This window comes from Cyanistes caeruleus, chromosome 1 (genome assembly GCF_971803275.1).
Source record: "Cyanistes caeruleus chromosome 1, bCyaCae1.hap1.1, whole genome shotgun sequence".
NCBI lineage: Eukaryota > Metazoa > Chordata > Aves > Passeriformes > Paridae > Cyanistes > Cyanistes caeruleus.
The window spans coordinates 84,699,556-84,725,257 of NC_141701.1; the positions used below are offsets into that span (position 1 = coordinate 84,699,556).

A 25,702-nucleotide genomic window follows, 5' to 3' on the forward strand; every position below is an offset into this window, starting at 1 on the left:
TTAAGAGCTACAAAGTCTGTATCTTTTACAGTTTCTTGTGCTTATCCAGGGACAAGATTACAAAACAGAAAATGACAGAACTTCACAGCCAAATTGGTACTTTCACAGATTTGTTTGAAAAGATATTTCACACAACTTCAGAGTAGACTGAAAGCACCTATAAAAAACTGCTGTTTACTATGTAGAAAGAAAAACAAATATTTTTTTTATTTATTTATGTATTTTATTTTTATTATTATTTTTATTGAAGGAAACTTTTTTTCCCCTGACAGAATTATGAACAGTTGTAAATATTTCTATTTGGTCCTTTACTCCTGATAGATGTTTTCATTAGCCATCTCTAAAGTCCCAGTTCGGGTGTATTTGTAGAAGGTTATCTGAAGAAACACAGATGTTTGGAAGTTTACCATTCTTTTAATTAAATAACGTGTTAGGGTATATTTATAGCTTTGCTGATTCAGAGCCATAGGTTAACAACTCTTGTACTCCAATACTATTGAGTAATTGCCCAGAGCACTATCCTAACACTTCTGTAAAACAAAGCACTAGGGACTGTTAGTGTAGAAAACTGCAGAATTTTATAAGGGATTTTTACCAGGGAGCACTATTAAAAATAAATACCTCTATTTATGGGTGTTGGCTAATGAGTGGAACATTAGAAAAAGATGCTGAGTAGTGATAGCTTCAGCAATAGAAATTACAAATGACAGCAGATATTCGTGAGTGGTGAAGACATCGTCATTGCTATTACTGAGCTTCCTGCCTGGTTTCCTTGGTGTTGTGCTCAAAAATAACAAAGTAATTTATACCTGTGCTGTAGAAGAGCAGATCTTGAGAATGTTTGATGATAGTATTATTTAGGACAAATATTCTGGCTACAAGGATATTTGGACTTGGGATCTCCAAATTAAGTACATCCCACCCTTCCTGCTTGTAATTGTTGGCCAAGGCAGCAAAGGTTAGTGAAATGAGAACCTTAGGAACTGTTTCTAGTGGAGAATGGGACAGTAGCCTTACAAGCAGCTACGTCCTCTTATATGAACATGTGTTGAATTGAAGTGGTTCTAAGTTGTAGGCTGTGAAACAGATCTTTGAACACTTGACATGCACTGCAAATGGAGCCATTCACTCTTCAGGTGAAATTGATTTAAATGCCTGTTGTAGACCATCTTGCAGCATACAGTGGTCAGTGAGGTAAAGTGTGGAAACATTCAGCCAGGTGGAGTTGAAATCCTGACCACAGCCTTCAGTGGCTGATGAGACCCCAGGTCTCATTTGCATGGTGTGTTTTCACAAAAGGGATCCTACTTCCTTGTGAGTGGATGTGTTCAACAAAATGCTTTATGCCCCAATGGTAATTCCACCCTAAGTCCGGGCAGCGTAAGAATGGGAATTACAGTTATGATTATTTTTTTTTTGTTTTGGTAGTTCAAAGAAACACACACCCACACATATACACACACTCTGTCCTGTCAGTTTGGAAACCTTTGTCTCCTTCCCTCTGCTTTTTCTCTGATGAAATGCTGTGATTAGAAGGCCTCGTGCTGCAGCTCCGTTGCCACTCAGATGCTTTCACTTATTTGCTGTGATCGTGAAGAAAGTCAGCTTTGAAGGAAAAAAAACAGTGATACCATGCTTAATTCACTCCCAAACTCAGTCCCACATTAATAGCTGAATCACACTACTATTAGATAGAGGGACACTGTAGGCAGTTCCCTGGGATCTCGAGTCCTGATTCAGGGCAGAATTTGTGAGTGAGGCATCCCCTCCAGGGTTACTCACAGAGGAAGGAAGGGATGGCCGGTGTCTTGGCCCGTAGGCTTGAAATTCTTGCCAACAAAGCTGGAGCTCTGTGAAAAGGTCTGCAGTTCAGCAGTGTTGTGGTATAAATACACCTCTGCAGCCAGGAGCAGTGGAAAGACACAGACACTGAGGGAAGGCTTACTTTAGCTGTAAATGTTCATCCTCTCGAAAACAAGTGTTTTCTTTCACCAGTCATACCCAATTCAAAGGTACTTAATATAAGCATCTAAGAAATGACCTCAGTTCTCCAAACCAGCTAACACTGACTGACAAGCATTGTTGACATAATAAAGAAAAGTAGTATATTTACTTCAAGTAACCTCACCCAAGCATAACTGTCTTCAGCAGTGGCTGAGGGGGAAACTAAGTGATGTTTTCTGTTGATTTCCACATTCAATTTCCTTCAGACAAAATGCTGGTCTTTTATTTGGAGGTGCTATGAGCAGAGAATAACAAATTTTACTTAACTGACACAAAAAGTAAAAGTACAAAATTTTGCATGTATTCAGTGGCAGTTCTGACCATAGGCAGACATAGGAACTGTGACATCTGTGCAGCCAAGCAGAAGAGCCATTGTACACTTAAACTGAAAATTTTTAGTGTCCAAGTTGCTTGCATTTTGAGGTGAAAGGTTTAATTGTTCTCCAAAAGAAAAGTTTGAAAATAAAAGTTTTTCTTTGGAAAAACAAAGCAATAATCATTGCTTCAGCAAGATTTTCAACTTAAGAAGCTTTTTGTGACTTTAAATTCTGTCTGTGTTTTCAGTCCTAAGCTCTTGATCTAGGATTGGTGTTATATAACACACATTATGCTTGGCTTCTTAAATAAGTTTTTATTAAGTTACTGTGCTCTTTGCAATCTTGGAAACTTTTTAATTCTCACTTTACACTTCAGAGTTCACAGTTATCTCCGTGTGCAATGCAAACACTGGCTGTAAAATGAGCAAAGTGAAACACCTCCCTGCAATTAAGAAAGGAGGTGGTTTCCTCAGTGGAAATAATCTGCATTGGCCATAGCAAGAGCTACAACTCAGCATCTCATTTAACACTTCAGATTGTCTTTGCATATGTGGGCTAGAGTCCAACAGCTTTAGGAAATCCTTGGTGGATAGTAATCTGGAGCACAAAAAGCAGAAGTCATACTTCAACACAATTGATAGCCTCTACTTACTAGCAGTCTTTGGGCTCAATTATCATGGAGATGCAATTAACTGTCTTTCACAGAGAGGGTGGGTCCTTCCAGGTCCAGGAGGAGAGGTCACAGATGGGGCAGTGTGGTTATGTGGTTTAGGGTAATTTGGCTTGCTCAGAAAAAGGTCCAGACTCCGGGCACTTAGGCTGAACACACGCAAAGCCACACCAGACAGCAAGAAATGCCATGTACCACCAGCCTGCCACATCTGCCACCAGGCATGACCCATCCAGACTGCAGATTCAGGGGTTTTTTTTCCTTTTTTTTTTTATTTCTTTCTTCCTGTGTTTTCTGTCAAGCAAGTAGCTTTGACTTGCATCTCTGACTCGCCCTGAGGAAAGGGACACAATCAAGTGGGCAGTCTTTAGTCTTGTTGACTCTGTGGAAAGGAAATAGATTATAATCTTTCCTCCAGGTATTTGTTGTGCTGAATTCCCTCAATGAGCTCTCAAGTATTTTATTATGCATTTCATGGGGCTCCTCAAGCAATAAGCTACAAAGTGGGAGTGAGTTTCATTATCAAATCTGTGATTAGTGCCATGTCCAAAATGTGAAATAGTTGAATTAATAATTTGTTTACATGTCTGAGACAAAGCAAATAGAGACAGCCACTTCTTGTTGGGAAAACATGCTTTCTTGGCAGAGCTTAACATAGATGTTTCCAGCAGAATCTTCTCTCTTTTGAGTCTGTCTAGTGTAGGAAGAGAAGTGTTAGCTTTCCAGTTCAGTTTGAGATTTGACAATGCCCAAGGGAAGGGATGCGTCAGTTTTAAGGAATCCCCCACGCCCCACAAAACTTGGAAATTTTACATTTATAACATCATGTCTGCCTTGAGGAGGCAAAATGTTGTTATCACTATTAACCTTTACTAGTTCTTTGTATTATTTTCAGATGGGCATATTTAACTCAAAAGCCAGTTGGCTGCCGCTCTGCATCAGTTTTTAGCATTATATGGACCACAGCATTTAAGGATCACCTCATGTATAAATAAGCAAAGTACAATCAAGTTTTGAAGAAATATGAGGATCTTTCACTGCTACTAATGGCTGTACCTTCTTTGACTTGTTTTTCAATGCAGCTTTAAAGGCAGGCATAAGGATTTGGGACAGTTTTGTTGACACAGCCCATTCAGAGCTTCTCTTCCTGGAAAATATTCACAAACTGAGCAAGCTTTGTGAACCTTGTCATTAAGCACTTCATGCCTCCTCCCAGGTGCACAAATGTCACTTGGTAGTAGTGGATGTTCTGTCCTTGCAATTTCAGACATCAATTTCTTCCACATTTATCACAATTTTTTTTTATTTTTTTTTTCACTTCTAATCAAACTAGTGTATTTGGAATCCAAAGTAACCATTGGATGATGGAGATTGCCACAGCTACAGTCACAGGCATTTGCTTTTCATACTTTCTGTAACAGATTCTGAAGTGAGAGCTCAGTCTGTCCCCCTGTTATTCAGTGTGTTGTGTTGCATCCACCGTGTCCTTTGTGTCCTGTGATTTCTTGTCTTGAAGTCCTGACCTGCAGAGACCAATGCTGACCTGCACCCTTGCACTGCATGTTTTAATTTCTGCCTGGTGCAAAGCAGGCACAGGCAAGTGGCAGTCCAAGCAGTGACACAAAGTCCCAGGCAGGACTCAGATGGAGTTTTAATGAGATTGCACTAATGAAGTGCTGCCATTCTGTGAAGACAGTACTTTTCTAGTGCTGGATTGAGCACCAAGTAGAACTGGATTAGTGGGAAAAAAATTTAATAGTTCTACCTCCTCTCTTTCAAAAGCCACTGTGTTCTGAGTGGTATAGGCATTGTAAACTTGCAGAAGTCTAAAGTAATTTTGAAAGCAAGGAGGAGAGCAGCATAGCTGTTACTTGATTTTGGAGGAACATGTTCTCAGCATTTCTAGATGTAAAAAATTCCTTGAAAAATCCCAGCAGATTAATATTTTCCTGTCTGGTGAATCTGGCACAGAAACTAAGATCTGGGAATAAGGATCAGTTTTAAAATTTTACAGATCATGAGAAATCAAACCAGAGGAATGTCACTAATTCATTTCATGAGGTGTTCATCTCTGTACTGCCAGGAGAGTAACTGCTATATTTAAATGAGCAGCAGCTCTTCAGCCAAAAAACCAGCGGATAGTCCCAACTCATTAGTTAGCTAAGCTTCATTTCTCCCTCCCACTCCCTTCTATCATATCTCTGGTGGCACAAAGCCCATTGTAAAATTGAAAGTTGCTTTTCATATGGCTAAGCTGCACTGAAGGAGTAGCATTAAATGTTTTTCACACATTTTGTTTTTGTCACTAAGATGTATTTAAAGGATAGATAATTTCTATCCCTGCTGGCCCCTGCTGCTTTAATACAATTATTTTTCTAAATGTGCTAATAGACTCAGATTTTCAGTTTACAGAATGCATTTTCAGCCTAAAGTGCTGTTCAAGAAGCAACACAAATTTCAAGAATGAAAATTAAGGCTCTGCTTTATTTGAACTGTAGTGTGCTGGTAAATTCAGATCTGACTGCAGCAGGGGGCTCTGACTGTGAGTGCTGGTGTGTTTAACACCAGCATTAACACCAGCAGCACCAGTTGCCCCAGAAGGTGCGACCAAACACATTTGCTTCCGAGTGCTGTGCTTGCCATTCAGTTGCCATGTATGTAAGCTGTTCATCTCTCCCACATCTCTGCTGTGATTTTCAATGCAATGTGGCCTTTCCTTGGCAGCTTCACTTTACCACTTGAAGAACCAGAATGTTAAAGAAACCCTGTGAAAATCCCTGTAAAGAGATGACTTCATAGGCTAACTTGGCAGTACTTCTGTACATGAGAAGTGTACAGAACCTTGCTGAACTCAAAGTAGGTTGTGGGCATCCATAAGGGCAGAAGAGCTGTAGGGCTTGTAAGCAGCAAGGTTGACTAGAACTGAGACTTACAGGTAAGGGATTCCCTTTTCTAGCTCCATTTTGCAGCTCTCTTGAGGTGAGCACAGTGAAAGACTATGAGATGCAAAATTTTGCAATTGCTGTTTGCAGACTAATGGAGAGAATCTGTTTTATGACAAGGTGGAAGAAAGCAAATCCAGACAGTGGACGAAGGGAAGGCATCTTTGCTGGTGCTTATCGTAGAAAGTCATATTAGTTAAGGAGCTGCTCAGGTTGAAGCCTCAGAAAGTCTGTCCTGAATGTCCCACGTAAGTAGAATCATAGACTTATTTAGGTTAGAAAGGACCCTTAAGATCATCCAGTCCAACCATTAGCCTGATACTCCTAAATCCACCACAGAAAATTAGATCTTAGATATATAAATTCTGTTGAAAAATATTTGGGAATCAGGAACTTTTGTGAGTGGTGAGGACCACTGTGGAAACAGAGGTTTCGTTCCAAGCATGCGTTCTAAGCGTTGGATTTTGGTCTGTGCTTAAGCCAATATCCATGGAAGTGCTCATACTGTTGCCAGGATGAAATGGTTAGTTGATTAAAATGATGTTTCACTTACTGGCTGAGCTTAGGAAATCATCTGAAGAAAGTGGGAGCAGAGTGACTATCTGCTAAGAAGAGACTGATAGACTTGAGCTCAAGGCTCCCCCTCCTTTCCTTTTTTTGTTCTATACCAGTGTATCTGATGCTATTCATGTTAAATGTTCTCAGACTGTGTGGCTTCTTCTTACAAAAATATATTATGCAAGTATATATGTACGGCGTATGTAGGTATTTCACCTACCAAAATATTTTTTCTATTTTTTATAGCAGTGCTTAATGTGCAGATATTTACCCCCAAGGAATTCTTGTTGTATTTGGTGTTGCAAAGTCAGAGGAACTACAGCTGTTTTGTAGACATGGATTGCATTCATTGGTGGTAAAGAGCAATTGTTTACCATAATCTCTTTTTTCTTTTATCTGTACCTCTCCACTGTATTTTCTTTTTGTGTAGGTGTCCTTCACAACTTTTCCAACTTTGCTGATCCTAGTATAGAAGTACTTTTGCTGTATGCTGTTTCTTTCCAGCAGATATGCTAGCATGGTTTCTTTGGCTTAGTACTTTACAGGTCTGAATCCTGGTCTTGGAATTTCAGGCACTTAAAGGCTTTAATTCCCTTCTTCCATCTCGTTTGTATCCACCTAAAACAGGGTATGATCAAACTCCACATATTTCCCTCTCACTTTCTGACTCACTGGTATATATTTATACCTGAGTTTCTCAGCAGATTTAAAATAACAGCTTTTATTTATGGACATCCTGTCCTTACTTTTTTTTTTTTTTTTTTTTTTTTCCCCAAAAATGATGCAATAGTAAGTATTGGCAGTTTTAGCATTTCACTTGTATGAAGGTTCCTTCATTTTTATTTGTATCTTCTAAGCACCAGCATACAAGCATTGTGCAGATCCATTTAGTTTTCAGGGTAAACTGATTTACTGTGATGATGAACAGATGTCACATGAATCTGAAGTACAAACCATTAATTTCTGGTAAATATATGTGTATAGGCATATATATGCCTATATTTTTACACTTTTAATGAGCTAACATTTGCTAGCCAAGATGTTTTATTCTTTATTTCAGAAACATTATTGTTCTTTTACCCTGGAATAAGAAAATCCTGTTTATGTCCCAGTAAATCTTCTACTGGTCACAGTCTACAAAAGTGTTTGTTTATAGTACACAAAATTTGGATCACTTCCTCTTGTCTTTTCCCTTGCTAAGTATGTCTGCCCAGACTAATTTAAACTTACAGAGGATCATCAAGTGAACCACATTTACCAATATGACTGTCCCCATGGGGAAATCTGGTAAATGTTGCAATGCCTCAAGAAATGCTGAACAAAGTAGTCAGTAAGCAACATCTTCAGGGTCTGTCCTGCTTATTTCAGGCACATTTGCTTCAATGATTCCACAAAAACATGATCTGGTGCTTTGGTTGTCACAGGTCTCTGAGCCTATGGGCTTTATGACAATTTTTATATAGTTCATATGTGGTGGGAGAACAACACTACTGGTGACTGGCCAGGTTTGAGCCACAGCTCTGCAGCAGGAGTGGAGCCCAGCATTCCTTGGGCAAAGGAGACAGAGGTCTCTGAGAGTGGCTGAGTCCACTGAGGTGCAGAGGAGCAGGGGGGCAGCTGATGAATTCAAGTATCATCTCTGCTTGGGCTCACATTTATGGGTGTTTTTCCATCCAGGGACTATATCCTCACTGCAAAAGATGTCCTACATTTCATATTTATAAATGTGTATAAACACAATATGTGCATCAGTAGAGGGAGAGAGAGACATAAATATATACATATGTGTGTGCATCTATATATGTAAATATATGTATGTATTATACACACAAAACTTAAGTATACATTAACCAAGATAAGCTGTGTTTGCCAGTGCTTTAATCTCAGTGGGAGACTGTTATTGCTGGAGTCAGACTCTTGAGCACCAGCTGAGGATAGGAAACGAGATTCAGGCATGCAGGGTGTGGGAGGAATCTCTCTTTGTCTATTCCCCCTTATTTTGTTTCAGAGTACGTACACAAATAACATTCACATGTGGCCACGAGTGATGTAATGCATGCAACTGACTCCAAAAGAAGCTTCTCTTGTGAGCATAGCCCCTTCAGAGCATGTATCACTTTATACTGCTATTAAATAATGCGTTGCCACGCCACAAGGTAATATGAATCATTTCAGAATGCATTTTCTTTCGGCAAGAAATTTGAAATCTATTTGCGTCTTTACCATCCTATTAGTTTACATGTATAGAGGAGGCTGCTTCTGTCGGTATGTGGCTGTACATGTGCACATAGATAGAGAGGCATGAGACAAATTTCTGACTTGCCAGATGTTTGTGTTTTAATCTGTTTTCCTTGTCTTTACCTTTTACTTGGAATACCAGCAGTCTGTGGCACATCGATGCTGCTGTCTGTAGCTTGATCATCAGGTTAGTGCTGTGACTTCCTGTCTCAGGAGTCTGTGGCTGCAGGGCACAGAAAGCACTGTAAAGCCTGTTTTCTTGCAAACATGCTTGTGCCCCAGACCAATCCACACAGCGCAGATCCATTTCCAGTTATTTAAATTAAATACTACAAAGGCAAAATTTGCCTAGATTTACCTAAAAATACCCAGTGTACTGGGTAGGAAACAGAATAATAGGAAATTGCAAATTTCTTCAGGCCATGGGGGGGGAATGTTAAGCCAGTGTTTGGAAAGTAATCACAAAACTGCAGCATCCATTAGTAATAAATAAATAAATAAATAAAAATAAAGTCACATAAGGTTTGTTCACATGGACTCAAGAAACAATGGTTCACAGCTCCCCTCTGGCTCATAGAGGGGTCTTTGGGAGACGTTTCTGTATGAAGTGCCACTGAACTGAAGAAAACAGTTACATCAGTGTGAAACGGGGCATGTGAAATCAGATTCAGAGCCAGCATGAAAACCTTCTTAGCAAGGGCTGTTTTCACACACATGGAAGGTATTAGCACAATCCCTCCCCAGATAGCACAGATAGTGTCAGGGAAAAAAACTGGCTTTCCTGGATCAAGTATAGATTACCAGGGCTTAAATTGCATGATAATGAGCCTGTATTACTGCTATTTATTTTAAGTATTGGCAACATATTTGGCACCATACAAATAAATAATGTCTTCATCCTAAAGAACCTGTGGTGTGAAAGTAGACGTGACATATGAAGGGGAATACAGGGGGTGTTGCAGTCAAATGCAAATTGTTTTCCTTAAGGGTAAAATGACAATCTGTGTGCATAAATTCTCTCTGGCCCCAGACAGGCCTCATCTCCCAATAATTTAATTCTATAATGCATTCTAATTGGTTTGAAAATAGAAATTCAGTACTTTAACTCAAACAACCCCCCCCCCCTTTCCGAATATACGTGAAAAGGAGTAGATGTCAGAAGCAACCTTAAAGACCCTTCCTCAGACTGATCAACCTAAGGAAAAAAATCCAACTCACTCTTTTAATTTCTTTTCTATTACTTTAAACAAGTTAAATAACCTCTCCATTACCTCTAATTTCCAATTAATTAAATAATTATGAAGAGTACTGGAAACTGTAAAACCCCAAGGATCCTTATGACGTTCTTCTAGTAGAAAGCAGCTTGTGCTCACCCTTTCTAATTGCTGTAGGTAGAGTTCAAGCTGGTCTATAACACACAACCAGTCTTATTATTTCTATTTGGATTTCAATTTAAAAATGAAAGCTAGCTTTATGGGGCCCTGTGAACTTCTCTGTCTGGTGAACCCTTTCATTATCTTCAGTGGGCATGGGAAGAGGTCTTCAACACTCAACACATTATTTTCTCATTTTCTTAGAAGTGTGTCTCGTGTAGCAGGCAGGGTGTACCTGTTACGAGAGCAAAGAGAGGCAGATGCTCGAGAGGAAGTGATGGTGGCAAGAGAAGGTCTGTGAAGCACTGCCTGTCGGTGTGCTGCTCTGCAAGATGGGGTGCATGAATGGTGCCTGCGCATCCTTGGGCTTGGCTGGGAGACACATCCAGCGGGCCGTTCCCAAGAATCACGCCCTGGTGTCAATTGTCTGCATAAAAAGGATAGTTGTGGGCAAGAGCTGGGCCTTTGTACTCTTTTGTTGACTTAGCCTTCTACCCTGCGTAGGAATGTTCTCCATCCAGAAAAATAAATCCTATCTCTTGGCTAGAATCTGGTTTTTTGATTGACTAAGTGGTATCCTGACTCATTTGTGATTAGGGGAGGGTGTAGGTTAGAAGAGGATTTAGTGAAGAAGTTGTATTATCTTAAAATAGATCTATACAAAGAAGTATTTGAGCAATTATTCTGCCTTTGTGCAGAGTATCAGCCTACAAAGAAGTTTCAAATGGGGCTTTACCTTTTCAGAGTGATGGGACAGGCAGCATATTTGTTGAATCTGAACAGCATTAGATGAGATTATCTTTACATTCAGGGACAGAAAGCCACCTGATAGTGAGGTGGGAGGAAAGGTTCAGAGTTCAAAATGATCTTGACTATTGGAGAAATAATCTGACATGAATAGGGTATGACTCAATGAGAACACATGCAGAAAGGAGGAGATTCCGAATCTGCCATATGGGATGAAAAACAAGAGGTATAAAGCCTTTTTCCAGAAAGCAGTTTAGAGAGATCGTAAGGGATAGCCATCTAAAACCTGTCCGTGTTGTCAATACTGTGGAAAAGCAGGTATCCTGCTGAAACTGATGAACAGGAACACTGTGTCTAAAACATGAAGTGTTTCTTCTAACTCAGTGCTGGCAAGGCCCAGGATGGTGTCTGGTTTTGCAACAACAGGATGGTGCTTGGTTTTGCACACCATGTTGCAGAAGGGTGTAGGTTTTGACTCAGGGAAAAGCAACAAAACCAATTGAAAGTTTAGAAAACAGGTTTTAAAGAAAGATGTGGTTAGTGATATGTTTAGGACAGAGAAGAAGCATAATAAGTCTTTCAATAGGTAGAGGGATGCTACAAGGGAGAAGGAAGTGGCCTATTCTCTGTGTTGATTGGATGGGACAAAAAAGTAAAAGCCTAAATTGCAGAAAAAATGGTATAAATTAGATATGAAAAAAATGTTGCCCACCACAAGGTTGACTAGGAAACTAAGGGAGCTGTACCCAGTTTTTCCATGTCTTCTAATGTATGTTGTAACTGTTGCACAAAATCTGGCTATCATCTCCTGTGGCCACAGCACCTGCTATCTGCTGATTTCAAGTTGGGCAGCGTGTGCCCACAGTGTGTATAAGCCATAGGGCACAAGGGTCTTTGTATTTAGGCATTTACCTGTCTTGAAATGGAGTTTCATTGTGGATTGGATGTGTTCCAGCCCACAGAATTGCAACTGGGCTCATACACACCCACGGTGGCCCAGATTAATTTAGAACTCTGGAAAACAGACATCCTGAATCACTGCTTGAGGTATTACTGCCTACAACAAACAGTCTGAATCTTGTGTTCAACAGAGGCAGCAAACAGTGCCCAAACAGTGAGGTATTCATAAAGCTGTACTGTTACTTAATAGTCTTAGGCCTCTGAATTTCCTGGGAGAGGTCATCAGAAAATGAGATACTACTAAATAGGCAGTCTGCAAGACAGAGTCATAGGTAATAACGCATTTGTGCACAAACTGTTAACTTTGTGCTACTTTTCATATATTGGGAAGATTTGGATCAAAAACTCTTGCTATTTGAAGTAGTTCGTGTTACCATAGTATTTTTTAACATATACTGGATCAATACTAATGAAGTTACAGAGATCTCACTAGAACTTTAGAGGAAATAGATTTATAACTAAAACAAGAAAAAGTAATCTAGTTTGTAAAACAAAAATGTGTTCCCCAAATATGACAATCTCTAGGTCAGTTAAGGTGAACTATTTCCACACATTCTCCCCATCCTTTTTTTTTTTTTTTTTTTCCTGAAGAGAGATAGAATAGGAATTAAGAAGTGCAAAGCTCTGAGGCACTTTAGATTAAAGCTAAAACATAGTAATGATAGCTTGACGATTGAATGACATCTGCCAAACTTCCTCAGGGACTTCAATAATATCAGGGTAATAGATCATTAGAAGTGTTGAACACTGTGTCTGACATGTTTAAATTTATGTATCACATTCCTCCAAAATAATAACCAGTAATGGGTTAAAAGCTTTGAAGGGATGTGGGATACACATGCAAAACCACAGAATAGGTGATAGTCTGAACTGGTGGTACCAGTTAAGTAACCCAAGATTCCTTGCCTAGTATATTTTAAGTACGTTAAAAAGGTACTTAATTAGAGCAACCTGAACAATGTTTCCTTTTCAATTCCCTTCTAGAATGTAAAAGTGTTTTAGGTGGATGTATTTCAGTTCAGCATCTATTATTCATTGATAGCTATCCCTGGACTACTTTAAATCCATCACTTTGGGTCATATCTTTGGATCTGTTCAGTCAAAAATTGCGTAATAGCTTGGTTGGTTTATGTCCACTGAAAGAAAGTCTGTAGTCTTGGCACTGGTGCCAAGAATATTACAATTCATCCTCTGATTGTGTCCTTTGACTTGAAGGAAAAGACACCTCAAAGTAAAATACAGCTTTGTTTCCAATAAAGCAGCCACCTTGCTTTAGGTGCATCTGATCTCTGAAGAAGCAGTGCCCTGCTCTTGGAAAACCCTAAGTTAAAAAGAAATATCCCTTCTTCAAAACATGGAAGAGAAGCTCTTGCAGTTTTCCCTCACTAAACTGGGAAAACCAACTATGAAAGTATGAGTACCTGATGGACAAGGATTAAAATAATCCAAATAGCAGAAATCTGCAAAGTAACCCAGCCAACATATATGTCATAGTTTGTGGAAAGGTACATAAAATAGTATTTGAGATGGACTGTTGATGTTTTTGATGAACTGTTTTAAAATGTAGTTCATATTTGACACAGTGGGTGACAGACTCGCAATATGAACACTACAGCCAAAAAAATTACAATACAGCGCAATAATTTGCACTAAGGTGAGGCCACTCAAGTACACTGTTCATGCCCTGCCATTGTATTGTCATGTACTGATAATACAACAATGGCCAATGGTCCTAAAGTATCAAAGAGTTGATCCAAGGATTTTTTTGGTTTTGGTAGATTGATGATAGGTGAACCCTGATCTGTTCTGCCCAGAAGAATCCCTTTCCTCTCCTCCCCAAACTCATTAAATCCCCTATGTCCTTCTTGTGACAGAGAGCACACTGCTCTCTCTGGATCACTGTCAAGGCTTGCTGCATGGCATGCCACAGTCATGGCTCTGAGGAGGAAACAACAGCAGGCCAGACTGCCTGGCCTGTGTCGTGGGTTTTTCCTGGGAATTCTGCTTGCTTTGGACTCTCAGCTCACTAGAGAAGCCTTTGTGAGTCCCAGAATTTCTGCTCTTCATGAAGTAGAAGGGTGGATATTACCTAGGCTTGAGCTCATATTTCTTATGAAGTATGTGGTATGAACCCTCCTCATGTTAGCTTTTGGCCATGGAGCTACTCAGTAATAGCAGATGATGGTGTATATTGCTCTAACAAATGTAGCAAAACCGTGAGTTTTCTTGCTGTCAGACTGCTTTCATAGTGTAGTGTCCTGTAACTTCTCTTCATTTAACATCTAAAGGTCATAAAGTATATGTGACTTAGCTTATTTTTTACTGTAACTTCGATCAGTGACAGCAGTCATTATACTGGAAAATGATACTGAGAGACAGAGGACAGAAAAAGAAATAATGATGGAGAAAATAAGGATTTCCAGAATAATACAGACATGGTTGCTGCAACTTATACCTGAAATATGGTGATTAACTTCAGTGTGATCAGCTTTGAGACCCTAACCATTATTTGAATGGTGGTTTTATTTTTTAAATTATTTTAAATTTTACTACTTAAACTATTTTAAAAAGACTCTTTTAAGACATGTGCATTCTTATTAAATCCCTTTTTTCTTTTCTCTTTCTTCTTTTTTCTCTTCCTTTTTCTTTCTTTTTTTTTTCTTCTTGTTTTCTTTTTTTTTTCCTCCTTTTCATATTCATATGACTTCATGACAGAGCTCAGTGATGGCCTGGTTCTCCTTCCTTGTCCTCCCCTGGTCTCTGTGCTGTGGGAGCCATGCACACCACTGGCAGCAGTGGCCACCCGAGTGTGTAATTGCGGCCTGGGAGCAGGGAGCGGCAGGCGGCTGCATACCATGGGGTAGCTGTCTGGCAAGAGGCCTCCTCCTGCTTCACTCAGACGTGTCAGGACAGCAGCCTGAAATGCTTTCTGAAAATACAAAGTGAAATGAAAAGCTTCCCCTACTGCTACCCAGAGGCTGCAGGAGAGGTGACTCCAGAAGGTGATACCAGGAATTGCTCCAGTGCTGCTCAAAAGTTCAAGGGACACAGACGTGCTCCATTTCCATATTCTGGAGGTCCGCATCATAAAATGAAGGAAAAATAATATCTCAGTAGGTTTTCTACCACACTGAAAGTCAACAAGGAAGTTAGGAAGGCCAGGTTGAAGAAGGAAGAGGGATTTTCTTGTTCCTGAATGTTTTGTCAAAAATCCTATTACTGTATTACAGCAGCCAAAGGCTTATCGTAAGGGTGAATGAAAGCCTGTAAAAAATGCACGAGATAATGTTTTTAACATAGATAATCATTGTTCCAACAGAGACTGAGTTAGCCATGACATGAGCTGAGCATCTCCAGAGACAGTCACAGAATTGTTGAATTCTCCTTTCTTTCTTTCACATAAAAAAGTCAACAAAGTCAACACCTCATTGCACCAAAAAAAAAAGAGCAGAATTTAGCATCTATTGTAGAAACAGAAAACTAAAAATATGAGTCCCATATTCTTATACAGCAATGGCTTTCTTGTTAAAGTGTAAAGTTCTTATTTTGCTCCTTTTTTTCAGTCTAGTTTTTATTTAATAAATACTGTAACTTAATTACCAGAATACACATTTCTTTTTTGCTGCCCTCTTTTAAATTGAAAATAAAGCTATTATATATTTCCCTGGTATTTTCCCTTTCACTCCTCCTGAGCTGAGAGGTAGAAGCTCATTCCCATCCTTGGGGATGCCTCAGAAAGCAATGCGTAGCATCATCTCAAGGAATGAAATCACTGGATGGAAGAGTAGGTGTTTTCATCCTCAAATCAAAGGGGATATTTTCAATGATATTCATTAGTTCAGCCCTGACGAAAAGTATTGAGATTATGTTTAATGTTTATTAAATTAGAGTTATTTTAAAGTGTGTATCTTTTGCAAATCTCTGTTACAGAGCATATCTGTTGATTTAAAGGCATCCTGCTGAAGGTTTGCATTTTTAAAATTCATATGAATTTGAGGCATGACTAGTGGGATGCCAGATGAATGAAAATTTTTGCTTATGTTGATGACTGGCAGGAGACAGCATTCTATCTGCATATTTTAGGACTAATGAGTTGTGTATTTTCTTTTAGCCAGCCCTCTTAAACTTCCATGGATAAGAAGAACTTTTCACAGCATTAAAAATAGTGCTGTATTAAAATTAAAATTAAAATAAAAGCACCCTCTTTTGGAGGCAATACATGAGATTATAAATAAAATTAAAAAGTTAATTTAAAATGGGAAAGCAGGTTCATAGTATAGGAAGGAAGAAGCTATGAAACAGGTTAGATGCTTTCTCTAGAAGGAGGACAAGTATTGTGCTTTTAGCCTCATTTATGTACTCTTCATATGCCACAAAATATTGTAGTCATGTCTGCTTTCTTTTGAGGTTTGGACATATAGTCATAACAGCAGTTGTGGCTTGCTTGAGAATCTTGCTGAGAATCTTTCTACTGAGTGTTTTACTTCTCTGTCTCATAAACCCCAGGACAACCCATTGCAGCATAAACAGTTGGTTCAGTTTAGGTAATGTATTTGCAGTTTCTCTTTTTGAGGAGAAATTATTGTATCACCATTTTGACTGTAGTGATTTAGGGATCTGTTTGATGTTGTAAAGCCTGAAAAAAATCCCAGAGTTATATTGAACACAGGGAGCTGTTCACACATACATACCACATCTGGGGAAACTGTATCAGTAGGTCCTACCTAAGTAAATAAAGAGATGATGTATCTTCTTCTAGTTCAGTTTCCAGCCCTGAGAAACACCATAAAAGTGCCTTTTCCATCTCCTTTGTATCTTTGTGAATACTCTCTTGCTTCCCAGCTCCAAAGTGATTGCTTCAGGAGGTCTTATCCAGAGAGATCTCTTTCTTATTTCCTCTACTCTGGCGTTTTTATGTGTCAAAAAAAGAAGCTGCTAAACACTGAACACTTGAGATTGTGTGTATAGAGAGGCAGGAGGAACAGCTTCTTCTCACTTGACTACTTAAATGCCACTTTACACTTCTGAAGTTGCAAGGGCTCAAAAAAGTTTTGGACTTGCCGTCTTCACATGGATGAATTTCATCCACACAGATCTCTAGCTGTTCAAGAGTTAAATTCTGTGCTTTCTCAGAGAGTAGAATTTCCTCCTCCCTCACGTCTAATTGAAGGGTACATATCTACAATCTACTTTGAACAGATTTTGCATTTGCTGCGCCCAATGTAATATGTCAGATTAAAGCCTAATTGATATTAATTGTCAGTTTGACAGGTATTTACGTAATACACCTGTGATTTGTCCATGCTGCAACATCAAAGAACAATGTAGTCCATTGTCAATCTTGTAATTTTTTTTTTTTTCCATCTTGAATACCATATCATTGTTCAAGAGTAAATATGAAGTATCTTTCAGGAGGTTTGCATTGGCATGTTTCCTCCCCAGTTGTGATTTGACTAACAATAGAACAAACCCATGCTGATTTTGTAATGTCAATTCCAAAATGATCAGGTATCACTTTGAAGCACATGTTTTCTGATAAGCAAGTTCCAAAAACAAACCTATGCTGTTTTTGTAATGGCAATTCCAAAATGATCAGGAATCACTTTGAAGAGCGTGTTTTCTGATAAGCAAGTTCCAAATTCTCATCATCCTGCTATGAAACGGTCCTTTTGCATTTTGTGGCATGTGGGTTCTGACTCATCTTTGCATTATGCTCTTCAGTTTTATCTTGATGTAAGCCCCATTGACTTAATTACACTGGCACAAAGATGGAATGGGGAAATGGTGAACCACGCCCACCAACAAGTCCATCATAAAAATATGGGAGTTGTTCTTTTGTCTTCAGGGAGGTTTTCCCAGAATGGGGTGTCTCTTCTAGACAGACTCTTGGCTATTTTTAGCAACTTGCAAGAAAACTGAAGTGTATTCTCTGAATCATACCGCAGTGCAAAAAGCAGATAAGCATCAGAAGGCTGTAACTAGAAATGGGAAATTATGAAGTAGGAACTTGAGGTCTTTGATAGGGCAGAGCATGGTGCTTCAATCAAAGACAGAATTGAACATAATTCTGGCATTATGTTTATTTTTAACCAGTGTGCAGCATATGCAGTGTACAGTTACCTAAAGAACCAACAAGAGAGAAAATAAGTCAGGATGGTAAGTTAGGGCCACACTGAAATACAATGGAGGAAATGAAAAAATAAATGTTATTTACACATCAAAATGCTAGGGGAAGCTGGAGTCCCTGTACTACAAAGGGCATGAGATCCTTAGGCTTCAGAAAGATTTGTATTGTGGTGTTCTTGAAACAAGGACTGCAGCATGAATTCAGACAGAAAGTGCAGCAGAGAATGTGAGTTTCCCTCACCAGCCGAGGCATCTCTGAGGGCTGTTTGGGCTGGTTGTTTTCTCTGAGATGTGTAACATGATTCTCCAAACCCGAAGTTATGTCTAGCAGGCAGGATTTAACTTTTAACTGGCATGATTTCAGTTATATCAACAAAAGATCTCGGTCTCCTGCCACAAACAAACAACTCTAAATTAACTGGTCTGAATAATTGAACAAGGGGTTGTTTGTTTGTTTACTTCAATTACTGTTTGTGGTAGCAGTGGGTGGAAATGAAATCTTGCCACTGCTTTCTAACATCTGTCAGATTTGGAACTTTGTTCCTCTCTGAACCTTTGTATTGCGTGCAATTCTTCATTATATTTTTCCACTGCTACTTGCACTCCCTTTATTTTTCATTCCTGAGATTCTAATATATTACACTAGGCGTTGTAGTACTCTTGATCCAAGAACACTATTCCCTTTTCAAATCTGTGAAACCAGGTGCTTGGATTTTTTTCCTAGTTCTTCCTTTATCTATTAATTCTTTTTTCCTGTCTTTGAATCCTCTATATTTCTCAGAATGGTATTTGTTTTCAGGCAATGTCTTTTTATCGTATTCCATTCTCCTGAACTCTGTAACATAATTTGCATCGTTTTCTTTCTTAAGATATCCTTTGTTAAAGGTCCCCTGCTTTTCTCAATGCACTACATTGCATGTACAGTTGCAACTACAACTATCCTTTATTTTAAGTATCATTGTCACCATTCAAAATCTATTATATAAAACATCATAAAAACCTGTCTTTTCTTCAGTTTATCTTGCAACACTTCCAGGGTTTACTGTTTGCTTCCATGGTATTGGCATCTAGTATTTGTTCTTTTGCTTTGCCCTCTCAGTCTGCTTAGTCTAGTAATTCCTCTGCTTCGTATTCTTAATTGCTGTACTGTTTTGTGAGCACTCCAGCCTACTCTGCACCATGCTCCATGCTCCACACTCCATCCTGCCAAGTTCAATATGCCATTCCCAATTCTGCTTGTTGTTGAACCAATGGAAACACAGTCTTTCCACCTTCTTCCTCATTCCCAAGTAATAAATGCAGCCCTAGTTTACATAGGTAACAACACAGCTTAGAGCCTTTGTTCCACTTTCCATTCTTAATTTGGTTTCTGTGACCTAGTATTTGTCCTATGCTCAGCCATCCCCTCACAGCTCTGAAGTTGAGTCACGGTCCAGCTCGACTGTGGTCCAACTCCACTGTTCAGTACTGGTGCTGAGGTTGTGTTTTGGATGCTGTTTCACTGGTTCAATGCAGGAATCTGCAAGAGCTGGAAGTGTTTCTGCAGCTACCCAAAGTCCTGAAGGAGTTAGGGAGCCTGTAAAATACCTGCCCAGTTGATGTGTATGGTTCAGAGATGCAGTCTGACACTGCCTCATCCGAAGCTCATGCTGTGTGTTTAACTACTGGCACTGCATATGTGCCTGTGTATCTGAGGAGGCAGAAACAGACTATTGAACACTGTTTCATCAACTCTTGTGGGCCAAAAGTGTGAAAAAGCTGTGTTTAATATGATTGTCTAGGCTGTTTACATTGGCTTTTTGAACCGCAGCCAAATTAAATTTCTGAGGAGGCTGCTATTGCTTTCTAAAGATGTAACCCCCTATCTTTGTTCATCAGCTCAAAGTTATTTACTAATCATTACCTGTGTTTGGCAGAAGAACAGCAAATAAATCGGGCACTTTGTGTTTTACATGGTCTTGGTAAATGTGTATTAAAATACAACATCCTTTTATTTGAACAATATTAATAAGAGAGAATATTAATTATTATTAATGTTAGAGTATTACTGTTTTGCTCTATGCCTTAGGAGATGACAGTCTCTGTGGTAGCATTAATTAATGTGTAGCTTGGCTGTGTAGGCAGAAAGCAAACGATCTCCTAGCAGGTTATTCAACATTAGCATACAGCCTTCCATCTCACACAGTACTTTCAAAGCAATTCTCATCCACTGCGCTGCAACCTTGTGCTAACCTTATGTTAACAAATTTATAACTTGGAAATTATTCTGCTGACATCAATGGTGTTACACCATGCAAAACCTGTTTAAAATTAGGTCCAAGGTATTTCAGTTTTAAATTTTAAAATGTGTTCGAAATAGTATTCACATGCTTCGGTAATTGACGGCTTGGGATTACTTTTCTCTTTCTAGTTAAAAATAGAGGTTTTGCGAAGGTTTTGAGTCTGGTTTTCCCCTCTCTTCTTTTTATACTTAAGTCCCTCCCTTAGGCAAAATCACTGATTTTCTATCTTCCCATTGCAAAATTATGAACCAACAAACAGAGTTGTCTGCCAGTTCATTCTTGAATATAGATTCTTTTTAATGCAAGCAGAGCATTCAGGAATCTCCTGCTTTACAAAACAGAAACTGCCTGTCATCTGACTGTCTATCTGTGTACACCAAGAAACAAAAATACACTAGAAAATACACTAGAAGAACATTTTAAAAAATAGAAACCCCACATGTATTAAAGGAACCTTATTAAGGTACAAAGTCAAACATCTTGAAGCTTGGTAATGCAAGCATTACAAGATCTTAGTTTTTCAGGGATTACCTGCTTGCTTTGTCTAGCCAATACCCAGAGCATGTGAGATGTTTCGTGGATACTGGACTGCTCAGAAATTTAAGCTATCTATCGGTAGCAGATCTGTGCTGGGCACGTGCAAACTGACACATTTTTGTTTTTTCGGAGGCACGAGTTGACCAGGCTGGGGTGAACTTTCACCAGAATGGCAGAACACGTCCACATGGCAAAGGTGAAAAAACCTACTTCTTTTGAGTCCCAGATATAAAATAGTAGGATTAGAGCTTTCTAAAGTGTCCACAGTTTTCTTTTGGAAGTAGCTGAGACATGATGGGGAAGTAACACCCAGGACAAACACCCAGGGGCCAGGGATGGAGCCTCCAGGTCCCATCCTTCCTCCATTCCACCCAGGCTCATACAAAAAGGGGATAGGGGCAAGAGGGACCTCTCCAGAACACAAAGTCACTGGATACAGCTTTTCAGCACTGTCCTGAGAGGAAGAGGAAAATGAGATGCAGGTGGATACATCTGCTGGATGTCCATCCAGGACTGCTGGAACACCACTGGGAAGCCTTTGTTAAAGGTTTGATAAGGCCCTGGCAGCTCATAAATGGGAGAAAGCTGAGCCCACCAGCAGCCCAAAACAAGCAAGCATTTTTCCTGGGAGACATTTTCTTGGTAATCTGCTTGATGACACAGTAGTTGGTTGGGACCATCCTTATTGGTGTCCTATCAATTATTCCTGCTTAGAAGGAAGACCTTGTTGGAGAGTTCAGATGAGCCAGTGGCCTAAAGTCATGTCAGGAGCATGTGTTCCCTGGGAGAAGAGCCTCCTGGAAAGGAGTGAGCTTGTCTAAAATTTTCCCAAGCCCCAGAGTGGTTCTGTGAGAGCCAGGCAGCTGAGCCCAGCTAGCCTTGGGAACACGGGAGCCAGGAGAAGGAAGTGGATGGGAGCTTAGGGTGGCAACTGGAGCTCAGATAGCAACTGCTCATGCAAATCCAGCCTACATGGGTTGTGTGTTTTGCTAGTGTGAAGACACATTTTTAGAAAATTTTTAAGTAGCACCAGAGGCAGTGGTGTGACCTGTAGACGACATCTCCACTTGTAACTGTGGAATGTAGAAGAAAGGGAGGAAAAAAAAAGAAAAAAGCCATGCAAAAGACACCTGTATGACTAATTCAGCTCTTCTGTAGAGAAACTTTCATTCCTTACAATTAAAGGGGAATTTTCTAATTTGGCTTATTTTTAAAAAGTTATTTCCTAGCTTGACATGACATTGATTTCTCCTTACCTGGATTTCAGATTGCTCTGAACATTTAAGTATGCTAAATTTACTGAAAATCCTTAAAGAAGAGCTCATTTTTCAGCTTCTAGAGCAACAGACCTTGAGCCTATGATAATTAATAATTTTACCTGTTGATCAGGTGTTACCAGTAACAATATTCATCTCTCTTCAGTTTCTATATGTTACTCCTGCTTTATAGCTGTAGAGAATCACAATTACACTGGGATTTCTTTTCACAGGAAACTGACTTTTATACATCTATTTCTACTTATATGTGATAATGGGATGACCAGTATACTCTCCTGATTGTTTTCAAAAGCCAAACAAAACCTGAAGGTACAAAGTATTAACTCCTACACTGCTGCCCTTATAAGCTCACACATTTCTTCGCAGTCACTTTTGGTGAAAAATAGCCACAGGACAGTCCTTAAAACTCATGTCAGTCAGTATTTTACATAGTGTGATTAAATGTCATACCTTCAGTGGAAAAAAAAAAAAAATTCTCAGTTTTTATTAAAACAGGCAAATCAAAATAATTCCAAAGTCAAGGTAGAAGGAACATCATTCTACTCATAAACCAGTGTCATGATTTTTGAAGGTTTGGGATTGACAGCTGGTCACCTCTGTATGTAGCCTGCAAAGGTCCGTTCTGGTTTTTTGGGTTTTCATGCATTGCAGGGAGGGTAGCCTGAACTTGTCCCACCCACTGATGGATCCTGCACAAGCATATTTCAGTATCCACCTTGATTTAGAGGGATTAGTTTGAACAAGTCCTAATGAATCTCCCAAGATAACATCCCCTGAGGAAGGCAGGAAACCCTTTAAAATAAGAATGTAGCGATGACTTTGCAACATTACATAGAGCAAATTTATTTTCATAGGTAGTAGAAGCATTAACAGGGGAAATGTTTTTGCCTCCATTCTACAAGGATTACTGCACCTTGGCCCCTCCATGACATCAACAGCAGAGCTCCTGCCTGGAGAAGAAAATAGGAAATACAGAGTACTTACATTTTTCCAGTGAAAATACTTTCTCCCCCAGAAGACCACTTTGGTCTTCCTATTATAAAATGTAAACACTTTTTTATAGTTTGAGTATAACCACGCTTTAAACAGCTGCTGCCTCTCACCTGTGCTGCAGCTCTGTTTCTGCAGTGAATTAAGCCTTCTCTTCACAGACTGCACATCAATTGTGATTTTTTAAGTGCTTTGGGATCCTTTGGGTTGAAAAGTATGATATAAATTTAAGATATTAAATTGTTAAGAAGAATAAGAGCATTACCAGATGCTGATGCTCATGTTATAGCCATGCTGTTAACAGCAAGTTGGGAGATACTTACACTTTGTCTCTGTAGCAGGTATCACATCGCAAAACCCTTTTCATTAACTGCACATTAAAAGTCATGAGGATGTTTAGCCACAGCTAATCCCACTGTACAGCAGTCCAGAACCTTCCTGATGTTATAGCTAGGAATTTTCTTCTAACATCCCATTGTACTGGCATTTTTAGCATCCTTATATCCCTCTGCTCTTATACCACTGTCCTTCACTTGAAGAGTTTTTTCCTTTAATGTTGCTATAGCATCTTCTCCCAAGTGGTGGTATAGCACATAGCTGTTTCACCTTTCAAGTTTTAATATGGTTGACTAAAGAAACAAAATTTGTCCTTGTTTTGTTTCCACATCCCTTGACCATCCTTACAACTTTTCTCTTTTTCTGCCCCAAATCCAGTTGTTTTTTTTTCTTTTAACACTACCAAGTGTAGTTTTGAATACTAAACAGGATTTGATATAAGACACATCAATTAGTGTCTGGTATTCTAGCAGTAATACTCCCCTACTTTTGCTGGAAATAGCTCTACACATACTAAGATTAGGTTTGCCTTCATGGTTGCATCACACTTGTGATTCACAATCACCTGTGATGAACTCATACCTCCAGGTTCTTCTGTTCACCAGTTGTTTCAGAATACAGTGAGCTTTTTGTTTTCAGTCTCTAAGTGAATTATCTCAAGCTTTTTCCTCTAGACTGTCAACTCTTCCATGGTGGCAGACTTCAAGATGAGCCAGTTTTTTCTTTCTAACCTGAGCCTCCCCTGTACTGATGTTCCTCAAATTTAAGTCATCACCAACCTTCTTCAGCTTGTTTGTAATATTTTTGATTCAATAGAAAGTACCTGTAATGATTTGTAAGGCTGAGAGTGACAAACCAAACCAACAACTTCATGCCAGACAAAGATTTTCCCTTTTCTGACCTGTTGCCACCCATTTATACATGTTGTTATTGCCTGGCTGTACCTCATCTTTTCCAGCTCAGCTGTTACTGCGGTTACTAGAAGGATAAACCATAGAATCATAGTATAGTTTATGTTGGAAATGACCTCTAAGATCACTGAGCCCAGGCATTAAACCATCACTGCCATTGTGTCCATTAAACCATATGCCAAAGTGCCCTGTCTACTGATTTTTAACACTTCCAGGGATAGTGACTCCGCTAATTCCCTGGGTAGCTTGTTCCAATGCCTGGCAACCCCTGAGTGAAACCATTTTTCCTGATATCTGATCTAAACCTCCCCTTGGTGCAACTTGGGGCCATTTTCTCTCACCCTGTCTCTTGTTGCCAGGGAGAAGAAACCAAGCTCCACTTAGCTATACCCTCCTGTCAGGTAATTGTGGAGAACAGTAAGGTCTTCCCTGAGCCTCCTTTTCTCCAGGCTAAATAACCCCAGCTACATCCTGTACTTCTCATCAGGCTTGTGCTCCAGACCCTTCACCATCTCTGTTGCCCCTCTCTGGACATGCTCCAGCACCTCAGGGTTGGTGTCACTTGCAAACTGGCTGAGGGTGCACTCGATCCCCTCATCCAGATAATCAATAAAGATGTTAAACAGACTGACTCAAAACACTGACCCCGGGGGAACGCCACTTGTGGCCAGCTGCCAGCTGGATTTAACTCCACTCTCTGGGCTCAGCCATCCAGTCAGATTTTTAGCCAGCATCCATCGAATCCATGATTAGCCAAATTAGCCTGTATTGTTCCCTGTCATGCCACAGCTAAATCACTTTTACGAACAAATGTAGAGCAAATGCTACTTGGATGCTTTGTGCTGTAAGCTATGAGACAGAAGTACCTTTTGTAATGTCAGGACATGGTTAGGTAAACCAACATTAGTCTAGAAATTTGAAGTAAATAGCTGACATCTTTTTTTTCCTTTTTTTTCCTCTCTGGATTAATTGTCAGGGTCACTGGGCTTGTTCTATCCCATCTGATCCCAAAAGGAGGGAAACAGAGATTCGTTCTGCAAGGCAAGCAATTTGTGCAACTCTTCTTTTAATGCTGTGTTTAAGTTTTGTCATCTAAATATGCACTTAACTTATTTGCAAAGAAAGGACCCTGCTTTAATTTGAACACAAAACAAATCTACATTATGTTCTAGACTGCTTTCTGCATCTGTATTATGTAAAATTGTGCACCTGGTTATTTTTTTTTCCATGCCTGCATTTCCTTCCTGCAGTGGCATTTGTTTAACAAAAACAAAATAAAAGTTAGATGCTGCTGCTTCTACGAGCAACCAAGCTAGGGACTCAGGTAAATTAGTTGCTAAATAAGCTTCTCCGTATTTATTTAAGTATCAGTAGTTTTTGGTTGGATTGGGTTTTTATGTTAGTTTTGGAGGGATTTTTTGTTGTCTGAATTTT

The 25,702-nt window shown here is 39.4% G+C and overlaps 1 protein-coding gene across 9 annotated transcripts in view; it reads left to right on the forward strand.

Moving 5' to 3' along the window:
• Positions 1-25,702, forward strand: part of GMDS (GDP-mannose 4,6-dehydratase) — a 409,807-nt gene that overhangs the window by 352,403 nt on the left and 31,702 nt on the right. For 2 of the 9 annotated variants that reach the window (XM_086900041.1, XM_023919775.2), the window contains exon 10: positions 14,525-14,809. The exons of 5 other annotated variants lie outside the window; for them this stretch is intronic. In XM_086900041.1, the coding sequence (XP_086756167.1) occupies positions 14,525-14,755 (231 nt within the window). In that variant the 3' untranslated portion in view covers positions 14,756-14,809. Of the gene's footprint in view, positions 1-14,524; positions 15,473-25,702 lie in introns of those variants that run through there. 2 more of the 9 variants (XM_086899991.1, XM_086900032.1) reach the window with 2 other exon arrangements.